This window comes from Procambarus clarkii, chromosome 27 (assembly GCF_040958095.1).
Source record: "Procambarus clarkii isolate CNS0578487 chromosome 27, FALCON_Pclarkii_2.0, whole genome shotgun sequence".
Classification (NCBI taxonomy): Eukaryota; Metazoa; Arthropoda; class Malacostraca; order Decapoda; family Cambaridae; genus Procambarus; species Procambarus clarkii.
In genome coordinates this window covers 20,522,829-20,547,297 of record NC_091176.1, presented here as the reverse complement: position 1 = coordinate 20,547,297, position 24,469 = coordinate 20,522,829, and the positions used below count along the sequence as shown (strand labels likewise).

The following is a 24,469-nucleotide window of genomic DNA, read 5'->3' as shown; positions in this document are numbered from 1 at the left end:
TGGGGTGTTGGTATTGGGTGTTGGTATGGGGTGTTGGTATTGGGTGTTGGTATTGGGTGTTGGTATTGGGTGTTGGTATGGGGTGTTGGTATGGGGTGTTGGTATGGGGTGTCGGTATGGGGTGTTGGTATGGGGTGTTGGTATGGGGTGTCGGTATGGGGTGTCGGTATGGGGTGTTGGTATGGGGTGTCGGTATGGGGTGTCGGTATGGGGTGTCGGTATTGGGTGTTGGTATTGGGTGTTGGTATGGGGTGTTGGTATGGGGTGTTGGTATGGGGTGTTGGTATGGGGTGTCGGTATGGGGTGTCGGTATGGTGTGTCGGTATGGGGTGTTGGTATGGGGTGTTGGTATTGGGTGTCGGTATTGGGTGTGGGTATGGAGTGTTGGCATGCGGTGTTGGTATGGAAATAGCAGGACAATGAAATCAGCTAAATGAGATCAATTTTAGGAACAACTCTACTCATAGTTTAGAAACAAACGCCCTAAAGCACACACACACACACACACACACACACACACACACACACACACACACACACACACACACACACACACACACACACACACACACACACACACAAACACACACACACACACCAAAGAATCAAATCTCGAAGGTATGCCATCAGATTAGTTTTTGATCTAAGAGATATGATTTATGAAATTAGCTACATGAATTTAATCTCACGTAGCAGGAAGACTATAGTATCTGGAGAGACATAATTCCCACATGCAAAATTATCAGGAGAATTTATAGGGCAAATAAAGACAAATTAACATAGGTAGTATTTACACACGGGGAACACAGGGTGGGGGGGGGGAGGCACAGGTAGAAGCCGAGTATCCAAATGAGCCACAGAGACCTAAGAAATATTATTTTCAATATCACAATAGTAAACAATTCGAATACACTAAGAAGTGAAGTGGTGGAGACAGACTTTATACGCTGTTTAAATGTACATATGATTAACCCAACAGGCTTAGGAATCTGTAAATAAGTGACCAAAAATGAACTTTGGGACCAAGGTGTCGAAGATCAACCCCCGTAATCACAATTAAATGAGTATAATTAGGTTAGTAGACACAAAGTAACACAGCTTTTGAGGAACATTTTACTAAATACTTATAATTATTATTATTCGTAAGTGGCGCTCATCGAGACACGGTCCGCTCCACTTCCCGGCCTCTTCAGGAAATTCATGAAACTCATTAAATCTCTTAATATCGCTTTTATCTGCTGAAAAATGTGATAATAACTTCCTCTCATTCACGTGTATCTGTGTTGTGAAATATTTTGTGGATTGCCACCAACAAGCTTTTATCACTGCTGTCCCAACTACGTCACAGCTGGCAACTCCCTCGTTTTGTCGGTGTGACCAACAGAGTCTTTCTCAGCACAACTGGGAGGCTAGGTTACAGCAGAGATGGCAATATTGCAATAAGGATAGCTAGGTTACAGAAGAGATGGTCATGTAACAACAAAGATGGCCAGGTTACAGCAGAGATGGACAGGTTACAGCAGAGATGGCCAGGTTACAGCAGAGATGGCCAGGTTACAGCAGAGATGGCCAGGTTACAGCAGAGATGGCCAGGTTACAGCAGGGATGGCCAGGTTACAGCAGAGATGGCCAGGTTACAGCAGAGATGGCCAGGTTACAGCAGAGATGGCCAGGTTACAGGAGGAGACGGCCTAGGTTACAACAGGGATGGCCAGGTTACAGCAGAGATGGCCAGGTTACAGCAGAGATGGCCAGGTTACAGGAGGAGACGGCCTAGGTTACAGCAGGGATGGCCAGGTTACAGCAGTGCCCAGTTTGAGGCTGTACTGAGTAAAACTCAACAGACTGGTAACTTGGTTATCAACGGTAATGTTGCTCACAGTCATTACTACTTAGAAAATGCCAAGGTCGAGACACATGTGAATAATGTTTAATTACGACGAAGAGACTCGCCCTGACGGTGATAGTATTAGTGAGTCTGAACGTACATTCTTAATATTTTGCTCATATGTGTTATTCTCCACTGCAACCTTTTTGTAAATGATGTTTGACTTGTTTATAAGGAAAATATGTTGTATATGAGTGTGGTTAGCTGTACGTGAATAACCTTGACCTAAACTATCACTCTTTTACCCACAGTTGTCACATAACATGATAATTCGCACTAACAGTGATATATAAAATTATCTTCCCAAATAACATTGGGAATCCTCTATAAAACAACATTTTATCCTAATATTTGTTAACTTACTCTGTTGCACAATTTCGCTCACATGACAACTCACAAACGGAACTATTTACGTCATCAGCCCTGGAAGTGGTGTTCACACCTGTGGCCTTTATAAATTATCATTAATTTTTCTTGCGGTGGTTCACCTAAACGAATGTTGGGCACTATGGCTACTTCTATATGCTGCTGTGTGTACGTTCTCTTCCCTGGCAACTCACATTTGCCGCCAGGCAATCTTGACAATAGTGTCCGCCACTAGCAACTCAGGTGTGTTACTAATTGCTTGGTATACATCAGCCTCCAATGCAGGCGTGGCACACTTTTGACCCTCAAACCCCCTCATCCATTAACCCCTCTCTCACGTATCTCCTGCAATCCATCCCTTTACCTTTATCCTTTCTCTACCTCTTGTTCATATTTACCTCCTCAGTACAGGCAGACACACACCAAGGCAGCCCCGTCCTATCGAGTTGTCCCAATGTCACAACAATTATGTACTAAATTATCCGAACTGAACGAAACCGAGGACCAAAGAATAGCAAAACGTAATCAGTCTTTCAATTTTGCATGCTGCTATGATTGTACATCATATTTTTGACGTGGAATTTAGATGAAAAAATGTGATGTACTATTCTATTCGAGAGGAAAGGTAGAGCAAAGAGCTGGAGCTCAGGCACACATAGATGACAGAAGACAGGCGCGAACGCATATACAAGCAAACACTATTGCATTGCGATACTCACACCCTCCATAATATAATCACGAAATACCAACATTATACCTAAAGAAAAATAACATTATTCTGCTTAATTCTACGGACACTTACGAACCAATTAAATAATACTCAGACGAGCCATACTTGTAGTTTATTATCCTTTGCCAGCACAAATGGGCACAACTGTCAACGACAACAAAAATTATATTAAAATTTAGTTTAGGAAAATAATAAACATACTACCTTTGTTTAGATATGACGTCACAAACTTTAAGCTTCAAAAGCCGATTGTATGTAGATGTGAATTAGAGTCGAAATTTGTGTACCACGACTACATCTGCACACCTAAGAGAACACCTGTGGCGCAGAACTTCAGGACAGAAGGGAACATGTGTATGAGTCGTATGATTTTTACAAAATTTCGGGGTATATATATATATATATATATATATATATATATATATATATATATATATATATATATATATATATATATGAAAGCTCTGAGGCGGGCTTTCTCCTTATATTATATATATATATATATATATATATATATATATATATATATATATATATATATATATATATGCATATATATATATATATATATATATATATATATATATATATATATATATATATATATATATATATATATATATATATATATATATATATATATATATGTCGTACCTAGTAGCCAGAACGCACTTCTCTGCCTACTATGCAAGGCCCGATTTGCCTAATAAGCCAAGTTTTCATGAATTAATTGTTTTTCGACTACCTAACTTACCTAACCTAACCTAACCTAACTTTTTCAGCCACCTAACCTAACCTAACCTATTAAGATAGGTTAGGTTAGGTTAGGTAGGGTTGGTTAGGTTCGGTCATATATCTTCGTTAATTTTAACTCCAATAAAAAAAATTGACCTCATACATAATGAAATGGGTAGCTTTATCATTTCATAAGAAAAAAATTTGAGAAAATATATTAATTCAGGAAAACTTGGCTTATTAGGCAAATCGGGCCTTGCATAGTAGGCTGAAAAGTGCATTCTGGCTACTAGGTACGACATATATATATATATATATATATATATATATATATATATATATATATATATATATATATATATATATATATATATATATATATATATATAATATAAGGAGAAAGCCCGCCTCAGAGCAGTGCGTGCCCCCCATGCAGGAGACTTCCTCCTGGCAGTACCCATGTCAGCAATGGGCACGCGTCTTGATCCAGAATCTCTTCGTGTAGCAGTGGCCCTCCGCCTTGGTGCCCCAATTCACACTGATTACAAGTGTATTGCAACAGGGTGGAAGCAGATCAATATGGACTGCATGGGTTGCGTTACGGAAGCACAAAGGGATGGCATGCAAGACACAACGAGGTCAATGACATCATCAAGAGAAGCCTCGTCTCAGCTGGGTGCCCAGCGGAGAGAGAACCTCGCATCCTAGGGGTCCAAAACCCGGATTTCCCTGCACTTCGCCCTGATGGCATCACCATATACCCATGGAAGGAGGGTAGACAGTTGGTGTGGGACTACACATGTGTATCCACCCTGGCTGACACCTATGTACACTTCGGAGCTGATCAAGCAGGTGGGGCGGCCAACCACAGGGAAACGGCAAAATCACTAAAGTACAGGCGACTGGAAGGTCAATACCTCTTTGTTCTCATAGCGTCTGAGACGCATGGCCCCTGGGGAAAGAGTGCCTTGGGATTTCTCAAGGAATTGGGTTCCAAGCTCATTGACGTCACCAGAGACCCAAGGGCTTCCAGTTTTTTGTTTCAGCGCCTCAGTGTGGCGATCCAGAGGGGAAATGCTTGCTGCGTCCTCGGTTCCTGTCCGGAAGCGGAGGAGCTTCCAGAGATCTATAACCTTTAGGCATTTGTCTTGTATGTTTTGTAACCTTTAAATACACAATAAAGCAAAAAAAAAAAAAAAATATATATATATATATATATATATATATATATATATATATATATATATATATATATATATATATATATATATATATATATATATAGATAGATAGATAGATAGATATAGATATATATAACTGAAAACTCACACCCCAGCACCTGTATATAGTCCTGGGGACCATTCAGGCTTGTTTGCATAGATATATATATATTATATTAGAGTATAATAATGTGAAAAGACATGCAAAACCAAAATGATGATATAGCATAGTTTGCCATATAAGACAATATAGGAGAATGGAATATTGGAGGAGGAACTTAAGCGTTTCTTTGTTACGGAAAATATCTGGACTTAGTTTGTTAAGTCGTTTATAATGCACCCCCATACACATTTCGTTGGCAGTGGTCGAAAGTGTTGTGGGGCACATAATGGATCAGGTCGCATGAGCGACCTCCCAGGTCGTTCATGCGACCAATTCTACCTGAGCGACTGTACCAGGTAGAATTGACATTCTACCTGTAAAGTCAATGTCGCAAACTGCAAGAACCATAAAGAAGTGAATGTTGCAGATATTCGGAGGAGAAAACCTTCACCAAACTGATTGTACCATAAAGAAGAAAAGAGAATGCGGAGAGTCACTAACAGTAGAATAAGGATACTGCAACTCTGTCATTTGACTGCATAGACTCGTCTGCCTGTAGCTTGTTCAGATTCACTCTGCAAATAATATGTTATGAATCCACAGTATCAATAGGACAAATGTGCACATTCATTCTATCAGTTGAACAAATGTTGATAATTGCTTATAAAGTTTTCCTTTTCTCAAAACCAGGTAAGGACAGACATTCCTATTTGCCTAGGGCTTGAACACAGATCTACTCGGACTCACAGACGAGCTGTAAACTCTTGCTCATAGGCATTCTTCTTCTACTCCCATTCTCCATGCTCCATAGTGGTACAGTGTATAGCACCTGACCAACCGGTAACAGACATAAATATTGCCGTATAACACATCAAATAAATCTCAGGAACGCTTGGAGGAGACTAGATCTAATGAACGATGGTTACGAATCTGTTGTTCTACTAACTCAGCCATGGGGTTAGACAGAACAATACGGTGGAGGATGGGGGGCTAGCTTGATGCATCTCCGACTGGAGACGGGGAACACCTTCAGGGAGTCAGAAGAATCACAAGTACGAGACAGGCACGTGGATCACCATGAGCGTTCGCTCTCCGAACCAACTGGTGGAGAGGACGAGTTCATAGACAGCAAGTTTTACAGTGAGAGAAACAACGGTAGTAAAGAGGCGTCACTGCTAACGGAAACACGCATGATCATGGTAGGCTTAATTTGTCTCTTAAACGTTCTTCATTTCCTTTGAAGAAACTACAGAAATATTTAAAAGCCCTTTTTAAAAAATAAATGTTTTAATTTGTTTCATGTTTTAAATATACAAGTCTTTACAAGTGCCTTTACATTATTGTAAAGCTACTAGCACGCATAGTGTTTCCGGCAGGTCCTTAATCTAATTTTTTCATGGAATACAACCCGCCATATATTATACCAATCACGCACCCAATCACTGCTAGGTGAACAGAGGCGTACAAATAATGACTGGCGCCTAATCAATCCTCCCCGTCCAGGATACGAACCCTGGCCAAATCGCTCGCGTAACGCAGGGCGACTGTATTAGTACTGCGCCACAGAAACTGCTAATAGAACCCATGGCACGGGTTCTATTAATAATAGAACCTCAAACAGTGTTATAAATTGGATATTTAATTTCAATGCATATGATATCAGAGCAAAGAAACGAGAATTTAGACGGCTTCTGACAACTAGTACTGTTAAAATACCGTGAACTACTACGTGACAATTATTTAGAGGGATATTTTTTTTTAACATCAGCGGTAAAACAGTAAAATGAGAATTTAAAAACTAGGTAATCCAGCCTACTACGCAAAGAAATATATGCATAGAATAAGTTGAAAACTAACAGGTTCCACTCACTTTCCTTGGCAATTTACCTGTAGGTCAGGTTCAGCACGAGGGTTCCTACCTCGTAGTAGAAAAATATACACCGCGCTTGTCCCAGAGTACAAAATAAAAGGATTTCACCATGCCTCTAATAGATGTATAAAAGTCACAAAATTTGAAAGATGCTAGAGAACACACAAGATTCCTGAGCCCACTAGGCTCGGGAATCTGTACACCAGTTGATTGGTAGATGAGAGGCGAGACCAAAGAGCCGAAGTTCAACATCCGCAAGCACAACGAGATGAGTTATGCTTGCGGGGAGTCCTTCAAACTCCTGGTTCATTTATAGTGTTGGCCCCATTGACCTTACATTACCATATTACTCTATGTTCTGTTAGGTTCAGAACAAAATGTTATGAGAAAGAGTCTAGTTGCTCTTCTAAACTACACCCTGTATTTCCGTTCTGTTATTATTGTAAATAAACTACAGTACTATTGCTAAAATTACTGACTTTATATTGTAATAGTCTATGTCTGTCATCCTTATGTGTCAACTTTTTTACATTCATTTGTTATTTTCCCTTCTTACCTTCGTAGAAGAAAATTTGTCAATTTTTTGTTTTTGCTCGAACGCTTTGCATAATAGTGGCATCATAGATTGAGTAACTCCTGTCACTAAAATTTGTACATTACTTCCTTGTTCTTCGCACGCACATTTTTTTTAATAAAATTGTATTGTACTGTAGTATAACTCGAAAGATTTAGGATTCTACCTCAGACTTAATCATGTGTGTTGACTGTGATAGTAATCAAAATAAATTAATAATATATATAAGTCTCTCTATTTACCTCTGTTTACATCTTCTTTCAGAAAATTATTCATGTATAATAAATTAATAATATGAAAGAATTACCTGAATAAACATTTTGATTTTGATTATGAATTATGTCCTAGTGGACCGCGGATTCACGAGGAAAAATAGTTATAGTTTACCATTTCAATTTAAAAGAAAACGGAAGTTTTAATTTTATAGGAATAACTGAAATGATAGAGTTGTGTTAGCAGGTAAATCCGTCCACTGGTGTTCCGTGCCTTTTCAGTTGTCTGGTACGCAATATATGAGTTTCGGTTACATGGCATAACGCTTATTAGTGCCTCTACATAACTTTCTTTCTGGGTCACTCATTGACCTCTTAATAATGTGCATATAAATTAATGAAGCTTAAACAACTTGACCCGAAAAAACACCACCTGTATATCATACCCTTAATCTCCTTCCCACGTCCCATGGACGTGTTATTTCTTGACCTGTTTCACAATAAACAGAAAAAAACATAGTAAGTGACCAGTCTCACTGCTATTAGTGTAGGTGGCTAAAAGATGTTTCCACCAGGATTGATTTCCAGGCAAGTCGAGACGTTTGGGCATGTTTCTTTACACCTGATGTTGCTGTTCGCATAGCAGTGAACAGATATTAGCCTGTACAGGCTTCATTTCCCAGAAAATTAAAACAATCAAAAGTATTTTTTTTTTACTAGATATTAAACTTACACTAACCTAATATATATGTATTTACGATTTGTGCCTGCAGGATCGAGCTGCTAACTCTTGGGCCCCACTTTTCTAATCGTCGGTTGTTTAATGTACTGTGACGCAACTATGTTATATAATATACCAGCAAATTTACTTTTCTTTAATTTACTTTATAATGGTAAAGTTATGTATACTACTTCCAGTAGTATACATAACTTTACCAGTACGGTTTACTTATTAGTGACCTTATTAAATGTACATACTCTTTAAACAAATAATTTCCCCCTGCTTAATATTATTATGTATTTTTAAGTAATTGTTATATATTTTTTCAATAATTATTTGTGTGTATTTTTTAAATATTATTATAATTTTTTTTAAGTAATTATTATGTATTTTTTTAATTATTAGTATGTATTATTTAAATAATTATTATTATTATTATGTATATTTTAAATAATAATTATTATAATTATTATTATATACATAACATCTACTTGTATCATACGTCAATCTACAAGTATAATTCACCATTCTACCTTTTATATACATCACTTTATCAATATTATGCATCAATCCACCAGTACTATACATCTATCAATATTATACGAACATCCACCAGTAATATCCATAACTCTACAAGTACATTTACAAGAAATATACATAAAATGCCACTAGCCTACATGAATCTTTCTATAGCCTCTACGAAAATTCTTGTAGTTTCTACTAATCTTCCTGTAGCCTCCATGTATCCTTTTATATCCTCGACGAATATTTATGTAGCCTCCATGAATATTTCTGCAACCTATCTGGCTCTTCCTGTAGCTTCTATGAATCTTCCTGTTTCCTCCACGAATCTTCCTGTAGTCTTCACGAATCTTCCTGTAGATTTCACAAATCTTCCTGTAGCCAGGAATCTTCCATTAGCCTCCACGAATCTTCCATTAGCCTCCACGAATCTTCCATTAGCCTCCACGAATCTTCCATTAGCCTCCACGAATCTTCCATTAGCCTCCACGAATCTTCCTTAGTCTCCTCGAATCTTCCATTAGCCTCCACGAATCTTCCATTGGCCTCCACGAATCTTCCATTAGCCTTCATGAATCTTCCTCCAGCCTTCACGAATCTTCCTGTAGCCACGAATCTTCCATTAGCCTCCATGAATCTTCCTCCAGCCTTCATGAATCTTCCTGTAGCCAGGAATCTTCCATTAGCCTCCACGAATCTTCCATTAGCCTCCACGAAACTTCCATTAGCCTCCACGAATCTTCCATTAGCCTCCACGAACCTTCCATTAGCCTCCACGAATATTCCATTAGCCTCCACGAATCTTCCTCCAGCCTTCACGAATCTTCCTGTAGACTTCACAAATCTTCCTGTAATCCACAAATCTTCCTCCACGAATCCTGTAGCCTCTATGAATTACAAGACGTAATCTATCCCTACTTGTGGTGACTTCCGGTTGAGCTGTGTTATTGTGTCTGAGAACCTTCCTCTCATGTTCTCGTGGTCTCGTCACTTCCACTAGTTACTTCATCATCAGAACACGGGACGATCTCACTTCGTGCAGGCCGGCGTTCAATCCCCGACCGTCCAAGCGGTTGGTCACCATTCCCCCCTACAAATCCCTGTCCCATCCCAAGTCTCTATCCTGATCCCTTCCAAGTGCTCTATAGTCGTAAGGGCTTGGCACTTTCTCCTGATAGTTCCCTTTTGACACCCGACTCCCTTTAGGTGAATATTAAGTCATTTCTGACTGGTTCGTCTTCCAATATGGCCCCGACATATTGACTGATATAGTTCTTCAATTCGGACATGTATTAACCCACTGGTAGTTGTAATTGTTCTGTATTCAATCATCATAAAGAAGCTTCACGAGTCTTCATTAAATAACGAAAATACGTTAAACAATACGATATGTAATCCATAAGCAGATGCTGATCACCTGGATAATCGCCCACATAACTTCACCAGGAGAGGTTATTCTTAGGGTGATACAAATGAACATAACACCTCAATATTGTTCTAATAAATGATGCTCTAAAAACCATTTATAAATATCAGGGAAAATTAGTTTAATCTACACCATTTTAACCCTCTATTCTTTGCAATGAATAAAAGACATTAGCACAAAAAAGTATTTAGAGGAATATATGTACATGCTTAAAGGTCTGCCACACTTCTTGGTTTATGTATGCAGTTTACTAATGTAATGAACCACGATCAGAACTAAAGTATACTTGCTGATTGGTTAGTTAGCTGTTAAGACGGTCTTAACCCTCTCACTTCTGATTGGTATAAAGCCTAACACCAAACCAATACTCAAGGCTTCGGAGAAATACGAAACAGAGACTGAAAACCCCCGTGTATCAAGGCTCACTTACCAGCGTTTGGTCGGACCAGAAGCCCTCCTCGACGCCCGTAATGCGGTAGATCTCCTCTCCCAGGTACAGCTTCTCACACTCCAGCTTGTGGATGACCAGTTGTCGTTCTCTCAACTCCTGCAACAATAATGGCAAATAATTAAGGATAGCATAAACACACATTAATAAAAAATACTTTAAAGTGACTGTTCCATAGTTCCGTCGACTGCAGTAATAACAGCAGCTGGATAAGCAGTAATAATGCTATGTTAATTTAACGATCCCATTCACTGGTGCTGCTCCTCTTGTGTAAATTTAATATACTACTTATGGTCATGTGTGGCTGACGTGTCAAGCGCATTAGTTGTGAAGTTCGTAATGTTCAAATATAGTTCGTAATGGCTTGGTAGGATCAAGTTTGTTACCGAACGCAGTAAATATGTAGATAGAGCATTTATGGACGTGATAACGCTTGTCTACTGTAAGGAAGCTCCTAGTATTCATTATGCAGCGAAGATATATAACATCAGTTCGTATATACGTTATATTGACGTATTTATTATATCTGTTTTGATGTATCAGTTTGAGTGAAAGCAATTTCATGAAACTGTGACGGGAATGGCTAATACTTTTGTCTTTAAGAATGTCAATATTTTGGCAAAAGATATGTACATTTTCTATTTGTGTACCTATATGATTTGGTTAAGTATGTTATTCTTTGGATTTTGTTATCACTCATAAATCTTACTTGGAGTCTCATTAGTACTGAGAGATCTTACTTAAGGTTACGTTTACATAAATAAAGCTTATTTGGAATTCAGTTAAGATCGCAATAAAGTAAACTTCTGAATATCTCTCGTCCCTAACGACATAGCAACTATTCAGTGCCAACTAAACTTATTGAATACATGTCTACTGATCCCACATCTATTATGTTTCCCTGTAGTTTGCTCTTTACCTCATCAAGCCTATTTCCAAGTCAAATTTTACCAAGGTCGTTTCTTAATATAAACTTATCCAATTCGAAGCCACTTGTAATTTGTAATATTTTATTTTCACATTTCATCTTCTTTGTTATAATTTTTTATACATATGTATCTTCTTGAGGTTATCTTGAGATGATTTCGGCGCTTAACGTCCCCGCGGCCCGGACCTCGACCAGGACGCCTTTTTGTTAAACCCCCCTCCCCCAGGAAGCAGCCCTTAGCAGCGGTCTAACTCCCGGGTACCTATTTACTGCTAGGTGAACAGGGGCATCAGGGTGAAACATTTTATTTGTCAATTTGTTTCCGCCTCCACCGGGGATCGAACCCGGAACCGTAGGATTACTAACCCTGAGCGCTGTCCACTCAGCTGTCAGGCCCACCTAACAGTAGTGTCCCATCTTTTTCTTTTATTCTAGAGAACGTAAATTAAGCTTCTTTTTAGTGTCTTTAATCGAGTAGTTTCTAACTCCTGGGATGTTTTATCATCTTACTTTGTAAGTGACTTAATATTCATTCTATAGTAGTAGTAGTCGTAGGCATCCTTCAGTCTCGGGTGACTATGGAGTTGCGCTCTGGTTGTCAATCCTGGAGCAGCGTCTGGTGTGACTGATGAGGTCAATCAGAGAGTGGCAGTCAATCCCACACTTAGCACAAACGAAGTCCGATTCTGGTCTGTCTTTCTGGCTACCGGCTATCATTCTCTGTCTCTTTGGTTCCGATATCTTGGTCTCTCGAACTTGGAGAGACCTTTATGAACAGACTGCCCATAGGTTGAACGGTCTGTAGCCAGTGTTTCCCACGTAGCAGGATTGACGTCCATGGCTTTCAGGTCCCTCTTGCCTACGTCTTTGTACCGTAGCTGGGGTTTGCCTGTTGGACGCTTTCCCTGCGTCAGCTCTCCATACAGGAGATCCTTGGGGATCTTGCCGTCGCCCATTCGCACCACGTGCCCGAGCCAGCGCATTAGCCGGCTTCAGCATTGTGTATATGCTGGTGATTCTAGCTCTGCCAGGACGCTGTTGTTTCTCACCTTGTCCTGCTAGGTGATGTCCAAGATGTGTCAGCGGCAGCAAATGTGGTAGTCATTCAGCTGTCTTTTCTGACGGGCGCGGAGTGTTCAAGCCTCACTGCCATATAGGAGAGAGCTCAGGACACAGGCTCTGTAAACCTGGATCTTTGTATATTCAGTCTGCCTTATTGTTAGCCCACACTCTGTTTGTCAGTCTGGGCATGGTAGTAGATGCCTTATCGATGCGTTTGTTTAGCTCCGTATCAAGAGAGAGGGAGTCAGAGATTATGGAGCCCAGGTACACAAAGTCGTTTTCCATAGAAAATTTCATTCTAAAATCATTAGAAAAATTCATGCTATAGAACGGACTTAAACAGAAGCTGCATATGGTGGCAAGCAAGAGCACCATATGGTGACTAGCAATAAGCAAGACACACCTGATGAATAACAATTAATGTTTTGTGGCTAAAGCTTTTAAGATATTATTCCCAATACTTCTTCTGGTATATTTCGAACATCTATGCATTGGAAGTTAGCTAAGGATTCCTATTAATCACGACCTGAGTTTTTGATATTCAAATTTGGCAAGTTCAGCATTGCCAGGTGATTTTTGGTAACCATTAACCTTATGTAAAACAGAACCCCCTCACCTGTCAGCAGTACCTTGCAACTGTCAATCTTCCGTACGTTTTAAAAGCCTATCATGTGGTCTTGTAGTGAATCTGATTCTCCTTTTGAATTTGTTTCTCGCCCTATGAGATCCAAGCTTAGAAGGATGAATAAGTTGGATTGGTGGATGGAAGGATTGATTGATGGGTGCGAAGATTGATGAATAGCTAGGAGGATGGTTTAGTGCAGGATGGACTCATAAAAATACGGATGGAAGGATTGATGGATGGATTAAGGTATAGTTGGATAGATGAAAGTAGTGTTGGAAGGATAAAAATATGGTGGATGGATGGATAGACGAACAAGTGGACGTATGAATTATTTGTGAATGTTTGTGTAGTTGGATAAGGGATTTGCAAAGTTTCATTTACTACTCAAAACGTCTCGATATGAATTCATTTATATAAAAAATTATATTAATAGGCGTGCTCCTAAAAAGCAGCATGAGAGACAAGTTTTGTTGCTGCTATCTGCATTACTCATTATATGGTGGTAAAACCTTAAAATGAGTAATGCAGATAGCAGCAAGAAAAACATGTCTTTCATGCTGCTTTTGGTAGTGGGGAGCGTTTAGTTCCCCCGTCACGTCCTTCAACATCCGTCTTGCAGACAAACTCTCCTGGCAAACTCTCTCTCCTGCGCACATCTGGACTCACATCAACAACCGACTAAAACTAAAAGCATTTATTTCTCGCATGTAACTTGTAACTTACTAGCAATATCGCCGACTGTTATAGGGAGCATAGGAAAGTTCATAAGTATATTTACAATTCTGAGAAGACAATTTCTTGTGTCTTCATAACTGAAGTCGTACTCTTATATATCTCAGATTTACTGCTGGTGCTTTCTTCTAAATAAAAATTAATTCGCTCATACATAATAAGTAACATTATTCTTCATTTGTATCTTGCGTGAGATCCCAATTGAATATGAGCACTTGACTATAGAATGGAAGTAATTATAGGAGAAAACTATATTAACCCTGAGCATTGTCAACCTTCTTGATGAAGATACACTTAGAAATCCCAATTTATATTTGCTAATAAGACAGAGGGTATATGATATTAGTGTAATAAAATGGATAAATGTTTTAAACTAGGTAGATATACAGACTTGGAGGCCTTGGTGTTCGAACAGCAACGGAAATCGCTGTAGCAGTCTTACTGTCCTCCTCGAGCATCTGACAACCTATCAAGGAAATTCTACTTGTCTACTTAAGTCTGCTGGCAGGGTACACGATCCCAAAATTATACACTGGGCCACCGAGTAGGCCTCTCTTGCAGGCCCTTCACTCCAACCACCACTATCAAGAGCCCGTAAGAAATCCAGCTGGAATGGCCCCATTGTAGACCGAGCCGCTGCAGAGTGCCTGGGTGCTGCGACAACACAAGACGATATTGCTCGCCTCACAGCAGTAGCAGCCCCACATGCAGAGGACATCCTATTAGCAACCACAATGTCGGCAACTGGCAAACGTCTCACACCGCATGCACTCCGAATTGCTGTGGTCCTCCGCCTTGTTGTCCCAATCCACATCAGATTTAGGTGTATTTACAGCGAAGAGGTGGCCGACCAGTACGGCCACCGTGGCCTACTCTGCCAAAGTACAGGGGGATGGCACTCGAGGCACAGTGAAGTCAACGACATCATCACCAGGAGCCACACCACAGCCGGATACCCAGTTGAGAGAACCCCCATTACCTAACGCTCCGTAACTTTGATATTATTCGTCGCCCAGATTCTGTTCAACCCGTTCTCCTAAAGAGCGTCGCATTTTGACGCATATTTTGCCTAAGGCTAGAAATCGTCGTAATAGAAAATGGTAGTGGCTCGCGAAGTTGACATACTGTCCCGTTTTCTATTTTGTGTCGTCTGGTAGGTTAGAGGAAGGCACTTTTGTACGACAGCTCCTTGACTTTGGGAAACCTTAGGAGGATGAGCTGCACAGTGATTCCCTGGAAGAATGGGAAGCAGTTGGTGTGAAACTACACGTACTTCCCTAGTTGTGCTTGCGTGGGGGGGGGGGGGGGGGGAGAAGTTGAGATCTGGCTTTTCGGTCCCTCCTCTCAACTGTCAATCAACTGGTGTTCAGATTCCTGAGCCTACTTGTCTTTATCATAACTACATTTGATACTGTGTATGGAGTCAGCCCTCATTTAAAATCACTGTTTATTCCATGTGTTAACTACTCTTGACAATGAAAAAGATTTTTCTAACGTCCCTGTTGCTCATTTGGGTACTCAGTTTCCACCTGTGTTTCCTTATTCTCGTAACACCGGTGTTAAACAGTTTATCTTTATCTACCCTGTTAATTGTGTATTAACCCAAGCTAACACTTACATTGACTTCAGTGTTGCACATCTGGGTTGCGCTGCCACTCACAGCGATTAAGCCAAGTACCGTATAGCAGAGAACTGGATCACCACTACAGTTTTGTCCCCATTGGTTTCGAGACACTTGGCTCCTGGGGTAAAAGAATCAACAGCTTTTACGGAACTAGTTTTAAGGCTAATTGAAACTACAAGATATCTTAGAGCTGCCAGTTTCCTTCTCCAGCGCCGCAGCGTGGCGATAAAGAGAGAGGAAATGTACAGTGCATTCATGGTTTCTGCCCGCCATCTGAGGAGCTGGAGGAACTCGACAGCCTGAAACAACAACTTTGGATTTTGTTTGTAACCAAGTTTGCAACTCCTTTTTTGTAATAAAGTTTACATAAAATAAGCAATTGATATATATATATATATATATATATATATATATATATATATATATATATATATATATATATATATATATATATATATATATGTATATATATATATATATATATATATATATATATATATATATATATATATATATCGTGTGAAAAATGGTAGATGATATTTGCGTAAATATATATATATATATAATTTTCTTTTAGATATTTTCCATTTTACGCAAATATCATCTACCATTTGGAGAGTGAAGAAACAGTAGATAACTTAAATTATCTTAGTGTTTCTTTCTTTACATTTAAAAATAAAACTGTCTGGCTGGTACTCTTAAAGAGTCGTATTTCAACTGTCACATTAACAAATTGCAGAGGAGTTCTGACAATTGCATTAAAGAGTGCTTATTTTTCATAACCTAAACTGGTTTTACGTTTTAATTCGACTTCATGCTGCCTGTATTCATGGTGCCTGTACGGAGAATTCATACTGTCACCGTATGGGACGGCAGGGACCCCGTCCCATCTCAAATCCTAATCCTGACCCCTTCCAAGTGCTATATAGTCATATTGACTAGGCGCCTACCACTGATAATACTCCCTCCTCTCACCTCGCTTGGTACATGAATCCTTACAAGCAATGAGTAGTTATTTTATTAATGAACTCATTAACATGTATGAGAACATGTAAATATGTTGCAGCCAGGATAATGAGAGGGGTCGATGGTCGGCGACGACCCATCTCCGCTATGGACCTGCGGCTGACCGTCCTGTCTAGTCTGTGGCGACCAGTTGACCTTCCCGCCTCCCCAGTCCGCTGGCCGGTTCTTTATATGACCAGGTAATCTTACTACCAAGTATTGTCCTGTGTTGGCCAACTGACCCATGTACCTGGTGGTGATGTCTGGTGATAGCTCACCTTCCTGCCTGGAGGTGTGTCAGCCCTCCACCTGACCTTCCTCTCAAGTATGCCTTACGGGCGACCAATGATCTTTTTTTCCATCTAGAAGAGCTAATAATTACACGTTACAAGAATACCTTCATAATACAAAGGCTTCGGGCAATGCAGTGTCTTAGACTTTCCGGAATATTGAGATTTATTAATAAATATCATTTAAACTGGAAGACTTCTGTGGTCATCAACCTCAAAAGGGAGTCATACACCGGTTCATTAATAAGCCAGTGACAAATTCATTATAGTTAACTGTAGCTGTCAGTACTGGCCGTGTTTACTCAAGGGACATCACATAACTTCTCTATTTTAGCAGATCATCTTATGAATCACATATGAGTACTAACAACAAACATGTTATGTCCTCCAGCCACACTTGTGAGGCGCTCCCACACTCCTCCCCCGTCCTCACCTGAGGCGGCCTGTGTACTCGCCTACATGTACTTGTGTGTATTCGCCTACATATACTTGTGTGTACTCGCCTACATGTACTTGTGTGTACTCGCCTTCATGCACTTGTGTGTACTCGCCTACATGTACTTGTGTGTACTCGCCTATATGTACACACAGCATCGAGCGTCAGCTCTTAGCGTCAAAAAAACTGGTTCCAGACAATGACTATTTGCGCGGTTGTTGATTATTTGAAATTAAAACTGAATTAATTGTTTCGACAAGCTCTTCGTCTTATTTAATTTATTCAACTGTCTTAGGATGAGAGGTTTTTCTGGCACCTCCTTGACTCAGTTGTGTGTGCACTTTACAGCCATGTCGTCTTGTTAACATATTCCTCACTTTAAACATTGCTTGTGCAGTTATCTAGTAGTACACACCTAACTGTGCTTGCGGATTTTGAGCTCCGTTTGTTGGTTATGCCTTTCAACTAGTTAGTGAACAGGTGTCCGAGCCTATTGTGCGTGTGCCATCCTGGCATAGGGGTCACGCTGGCCATGTGCCATCCTAGACATAGGGGTCATGCTGGCCGTGTGCCATCCTGGACATAGGGGTCACGCTGGCCATGTGCCACTTCCTCCTGCCTGTCTTCATGTTCTCTAAGCTTCGTAAATGGGCTCATGAGGCGTTTCCAATTGATTAATTCTTACCATGTTGCGCCATCAGACATTTACTTCAGTGGAGATTTTGTTCCAGCATCACTTCCGCAGTAGACGTTATAGTTAGTTTGTACCAACGGTCAATTTCAGCAGTAGATGCTAAATAAACAAATAAACGTTCTTATCAGCAGATATTAAATAATTAAAGGCTTCTTATCATCTGATATTTGCACAAATCTTGCCAGCTGCTTTTTATTCTAACAAAGCTTAAAGATTCCCGTCACTAATATCAGCTCTCACTATTTGTCAATCATTCCAACTTACACCTGTGCCAGCTGCAAGTTACATATGCTGCAATTACACCATCTTGAACTTGAGTCAGCTAACAAACACATCTTGACGCTCCCACCAGCTGGCAATTACAGCAGAGAGGATCTGCACATTTGTTGTTTTTATTCTCTCTTCTCACCTCACTACACCAGCTCTAACATGTCTTGTCCCACTACACCAGCCCCACCATTCCTTGCCCCACTACACCAGCCCCACCATTCCTTACCCCACTACACCAGCCCCACCATTCCTTGCCCCACTACACCAGCCCCACCATTCCTTGCCCCACTACACCAGCCCCACCATTCCTTACCCCACTACACCAGCCCCACCATTCCTTGCCCCACTACACCAGCCCCACCATTCCTTGCCCCACTACACCAGCCCCACCATTCCTTGCCCCACTACACCAGCCCCACCATTCCTTGACCCACTACACCAGCCCCACCATTCATTGCCCCACTACACCTGCCCCACCATTCCTTGCCCCACTACACCAGCCCCACCATTCCTTGCCCCACTACACCAGCCCCACCATTCCTGGCCCCACTACACCAGCCCCACCATTCCTGGCCCCACTACACCAGCCCCACCATTCCTTGCCCCACTACACCAGCCCCACCATTCCTGGCCCCACTACACCAGCCCCACCATTCCTTGCCCCACTACACCAGCCCCACCATTCCTTGCCCCACTACACCAGCCCCACCATTCCTGGCCCCACTACACCAGCCCCACCAACAAGCTCACCACGCCGGCACACTATGCAGTGTTGTCACTCAAATGCTTCTTTTTATTAGTAGACGACCATTATCTCGAATTACTATCTGCAGTTGTAATAAGGCCTGTGGGAAAGGGGTTTCCGCCCACCCAGCCACTGCTCGCAAGTGTGTGCCCCTGCCTAGACACACTTGGTGTACTGAGGCGGTAAGTAACCTCTTCACATCCCAAACATGAACTAGAGGCAAGCTGCCCCAGTAATACTTTTAGGTCGGTGTTCGATTTGGTTGAAGCGCGTCTCTAGAATACCGTACTCCTGTACACCACAAGTCTGTGTGCACCACACCACACGCCCGAACACATCACACCGCACACCCTGCAGCTAGACACACCGCACAACACATCTCACACTTGTTCACACCCTACGCCGCACGCATGCACGCACCACACCACCAAGCCATTCAACAACAAACCACACACCTTACACCGCACACACACAATATGGACTTAAGAATCTTGATTCTCTGTCAGTGCTATAATAAACGAGACAATTGTCTACAGCATCATTCAAGACAACATTCATAACCTGTAGTTCTGAGCCTAAAATAATCATAATAACACCAACCCTCATAAAATAGAAGTCATGCACTGAACGTTCAGCAGCATTGCTTAACCACCGACTCCCTCAAGCGGTTCTTGCCCCATGTGTTTCACTACAAATAACCAGCCGAACGTGTTGGTATTTCTGTAAATTAAAAACTGAGCGCAGGGAACGTTGGAGACTGTCTCAGACTGACTACATGCAACACCACCTCAAAGCCCTGGGCTTCTCCACTCCCCAGTACAGTGAAACTCTACACAAAGCAGCCCCTTCCTCCTAAAAATTATAGTAGTTGATAGCAACTATGTGGTGGAAAATACAATAATATTGTGATGGACCACCAGAAAGTACACATGTAGTATTGAATTTGGACAAACAGGAAAAGTTGTCTAATAAAATCTAGCCTAACTATCCAAGGACTAACTCGCTATCATAGGCCTGATATAGTACATATATGTGTTATTCTAGGCCTAGGAATATGTGCTTGGAATTTAGCTTTATTTTTTCCAGACCATAAAAATAGTAATGAAGTGGCTTATTAAGGTTCCATTACTACATATTGGTACGATCGACTACATAAATGCAAAAAGTACTATAAAAACAAGGATTGGTTGAAATAAAACCCGAATCCTCGTAAAATTATATAAAGTATTGTTACTAGTGATGGAATGTACAAAATATGAACTGTCTGCAAGACAAAAGTTTACCTTTTGTACTTTTGAAATTCTAACGAACATAGAGTGAAACAGACTAACGATTAACCTAACTAACCTGCCCTCGGAAAAAATTAGCAATCCAGTGTCAAACATACAAAATCTGAGTCCTCTTTGTATGTACATACATATATGTACATATATGTACATATATATACAACTAAGAAATTATAGCCCATATTTTCTACTTCCGTCCATAGCATCCATATCTTGTATCGTTTTTTAATGACAGGTTAACAAGTAACGAAATATTATCTTATCTAACGCTGGTTCAGAAACAGTGTTGCGGATCTATAGAACAAGTTATCATATATCAAAGAAACTCGTTAGAAAGTTTTAATCATCAGTTACACAAACCTAAGTGGTCGAGCATAAACAAACTGCCATACCCACTAAAATAACCATAAAATAGTGAAACTTATATATTCAGTAAACCTTCATCTAATTTACCGAGGCATACTTTTCATTCCACAAAGTATAAATTCATCTTATGAATGCTCTTCTTCAAAAATACTGTAATTTTCTTGTTTTTACACAAATAATAATAGTGAATATTATTATTTTAGTACTATTATTATCATCAATATTATTAGTAGAAGTAGTAATTATAGTAGTAGTAGTAGTTTTAGTAATTATCATCATTAGTAGTAGTTAATATTCTATATACACGACACTACGCGGTCACATTCCTTACCCAAATCTACACGCGTCCAAACCCATCTCGGACAACACCTACGTATTAGCGTATCAGATGATGCGAACTACGTTCCACCCTTTCATATCGCGCCCATCCCTTTCCTCTCTTTATCTACCCACTTTATCGCCCCTCTCTTAATCTTTCTCTCAACTTCACTCCTTCCAAACCTACCTTCCCTTACCTTTCCCACGATATTTCCTGTTTTCATTCCATTCGGTCTCCTACATCTGTTTTATTTGTGGGTGCTTACCTACCAGTAACCTTTGGAGAGGTCTAAAACTTCTTGTTCTTCCCCTTAGCCTTGTATACTTTACTCCCTTGTTACATCATTACATCGCTTAATGTTCAAGTTCTTGCTCGAACATATGATTGTTCTTATCATACCATCTTTCGGAACTATATGTGAAGTTAGCCTCAACCACCACCTCTTCCAGCTCAGACTGCTCTTATACTTGTAGTTCTTATATGTTACAAGTTTCCACCCAAGCTCTATCGTCCTGTTCATTAAACACAAGTCGGTACTGACCTTCTTTTCGGAATATGTCTGAATACTATCGTCTTTTTCTCCTCGCTTTTACAGTGTTATAAGATCTTATTTCTCTCATCATTTCTCTGTAGTTCATTTCTCTTAGTTTGGGGAATAGTCTTTTAGCATACCTTTGGACTTAACCGAATTTAGCATTGTGGGTTTACAGTGGAACAACATGTTCTAATAATGGTAAATAAAATACGAAAAGTAAAATGTCCTGATTAAAAAGGCGAGCAGCCATTTTATAGACCATCTCCTGGCTTTGTTCAGGCCGTCCGGAACATTCTGCACTCCTCGTTTGTTTCGTTTTGTCTCGTCAGTTCCGCAGTCTTGGTAAACACTGACACGGAGAATCCAAATTCCTCCGTTATGTTATTGACACACAATATGGCTCAAGGTACATATCCCTGTCATACTCGGGTCTCTAGTGACACCACACATATGACTGTAAAGCGACGGTCGCTTCATGCAGGTCGGCGTTCAATCCCCGACCGACCAAGTGGTTGGGCACCACTCCCCCCCCCCCCAAAACTCCCACCTCTCGTCCAATCCCAAATCCTTATCCTGATCTGTTTGCTCCGCACGTAGGGCAAACAAACAGCTCCATTGGTTATGCTCCTCCCAACACCCATCATGAACTGAACCAATCCTTGGGAGTATCCTGAGGCAGCTGTGAAGTACTAATAATATGTAGGTTACGTAGATGGAGAAAACAGTTCTAAAGTAAGAAGCGACAAGAAAGCAAAGACAAGACAAGGGAAAGTAAGCCGAGAGTGAAGAAAACAAGATAAGTGAAGATAGTTGGAAGATGAAAGTTAAAAATATATAAGGGTAAAACAAAAGATGATGGTAACTGAATAAAATAAGTATATATGACATTTATTTTGGACATGTAAATGTGGACATTTACACTATAATATTTCCCTTCGTGTATGTGACGCATGTGGTGCGGTCTTAATTCCTCTTCATATAACTAGTTGATAGTAGACAGGAGGAAGGTGAGAGTGGGTGGCGGAGGAAGGTGAGAGTGGGTGGCGGAGGAAGGTGAGAGTGGGGGGTGGAGGAAGGTGAGATTGGGTGGCGGAGGAAGGTGAGAGTGGGTGGCGGAGGAAGGTGAGAGTGGGTGGCGGAGGAAGGTGAGAGTGGGTGGCGGAGGAAGGTGAGAGTGGGTGGCGGAGGAAGGTGAGAGTGGGTGGCGGAGGAAGGTGAGAGTGGGGGGCGGAGGAAGGTGAGAGTGGGGGGCGGAGGAAGGTGAGAGTGGGGGGCGGAGGAAGGTGAGAGTGGGTGGCGGAGGAAGGTGAGAGTGGGTGGCGGAGGAAGGTGAGAGTGGGTGGCGGAGGAAGGTGAGAGTGGGTGGCGGAGAAAGGTAAGAGTGGGGGGTGGAGGAAGGTGAGAGTGGGTGGCGGAGGAAGGTGAGAGTGGGGGGGGTGGAGGAAGGTGAGAGTGGGTGGCGGAGGAAGGTGAGAGTGGGGGGTGGAGGAAGGTGAGAGTGGGTGGCGGAGAAAGGTAAGAGTGGGTGGAAGTGAGCGAGAATAAGTAGATACAACGAAAACAAAAGCCGAGAGGTATTGCCATGACCCCGAACACCAACACAATACACACCGCGCAAGGTCACCCCGTCCTAACCCTCTCCCCCCCACTCTCAACACTTCCTTCGTTCCACAACACTCTCCCCAACTTGCTGCAACACCTCCCCATCCAAACTTCTCTCACTTCGTCCCTGCTTCCTCCGAAACCCTTCCACTCTCCTTTTTCCTTCTTTCCTGTCACTCTTCACCACCTGAATTCGTACCCCATAAATCCACCAATCATGCCCAAAGTGAGGGTTAAGGTGAGGGTTAAGGTGAGGGTAAAGGTGAAGGGATGGGGGGGGGGGAGAAAGTGAGGCAGAGAATAGCGAGACAAAGAGCTGAAATATGAAAAGGGAATTCACTTGAATTTACCTGAAGGTCACTATCGCCAGTGTCCTCGAAGATGACAGGATGTTGGTAGCTTATCAAAGATCCTCCCGTTATTTTCAAGGCTTTGTTTAAAGTAAAATTTGTAACTCCTGACATTTAAAGCTTGGCCCAGTTAGTGATTAAAGGGATTTATTATCTTATGGGTGAAAATAATCTCATGTTTTCTTTCGTAAAATGTGGTTAAGTATAAAGCTGTTTTTCTCTTGTTCTAAATGAACTGAAATGATGAACGAACACAAGTAAATCTATTAAAAATTTGTGACTGCATCAAGATGAATCGCAGAGAAGTTGAGAAAAATAAGAAAGAGTAAGTAAGAGTTAGAAAAGAGTAAGGAAGGAGAAGGGAAATGGTGAGGGAAGGGATGGAGAGAAACAAGTACTCAAAGAGTAAAAACAGTATGACATTCATGGGTAAGAATGAAAGATCAAGGAAGCAGTTACACAGATTAGGTGAAGGTTGTATTTGTGGGAGGCGTAATTGTGGGGCATATGAGGAGGGAAAATGAGGAAACAGATCAGTGAATGAGGAAGCAAAGGAGAGGGACCGACGTCGACGTCGTGAGGGAGAGTAATAAGGTTAAGGTGATTAGCCACTTAACAGTGATATAACGGAAAATAAATTTAGACGAAGACACAAAAATAATTGTCTTCGAAGCAGATGTGTAGTAGATAAGGTTTTATGCCGACATATGCTTAAGTTCCGAGGTTTGTAACTCAATTTATATTTTTAGATCTAACCTGAACAACATTGCCATTACTAAATCTAA

At 41.0% G+C, this 24,469-nt stretch overlaps 1 protein-coding gene across 14 annotated transcripts in view; it reads right to left on the bottom strand.

Annotated features, from left to right (window-relative positions):
- The window catches only part of LOC123762528 (peripheral-type benzodiazepine receptor-associated protein 1), a 289,954-nt gene that overhangs the window by 228,668 nt on the left and 36,817 nt on the right, over window positions 1–24,469 (bottom strand). For all 14 annotated transcript variants that reach the window (XM_069332422.1, XM_069332412.1, XM_069332416.1 and 11 more), the window contains exon 3: window positions 10,798–10,914. In XM_069332422.1, the coding sequence (XP_069188523.1) occupies window positions 10,798–10,914 (117 nt within the window). The remainder of the gene's footprint in view (window positions 1–10,797; window positions 10,915–24,469) is intronic.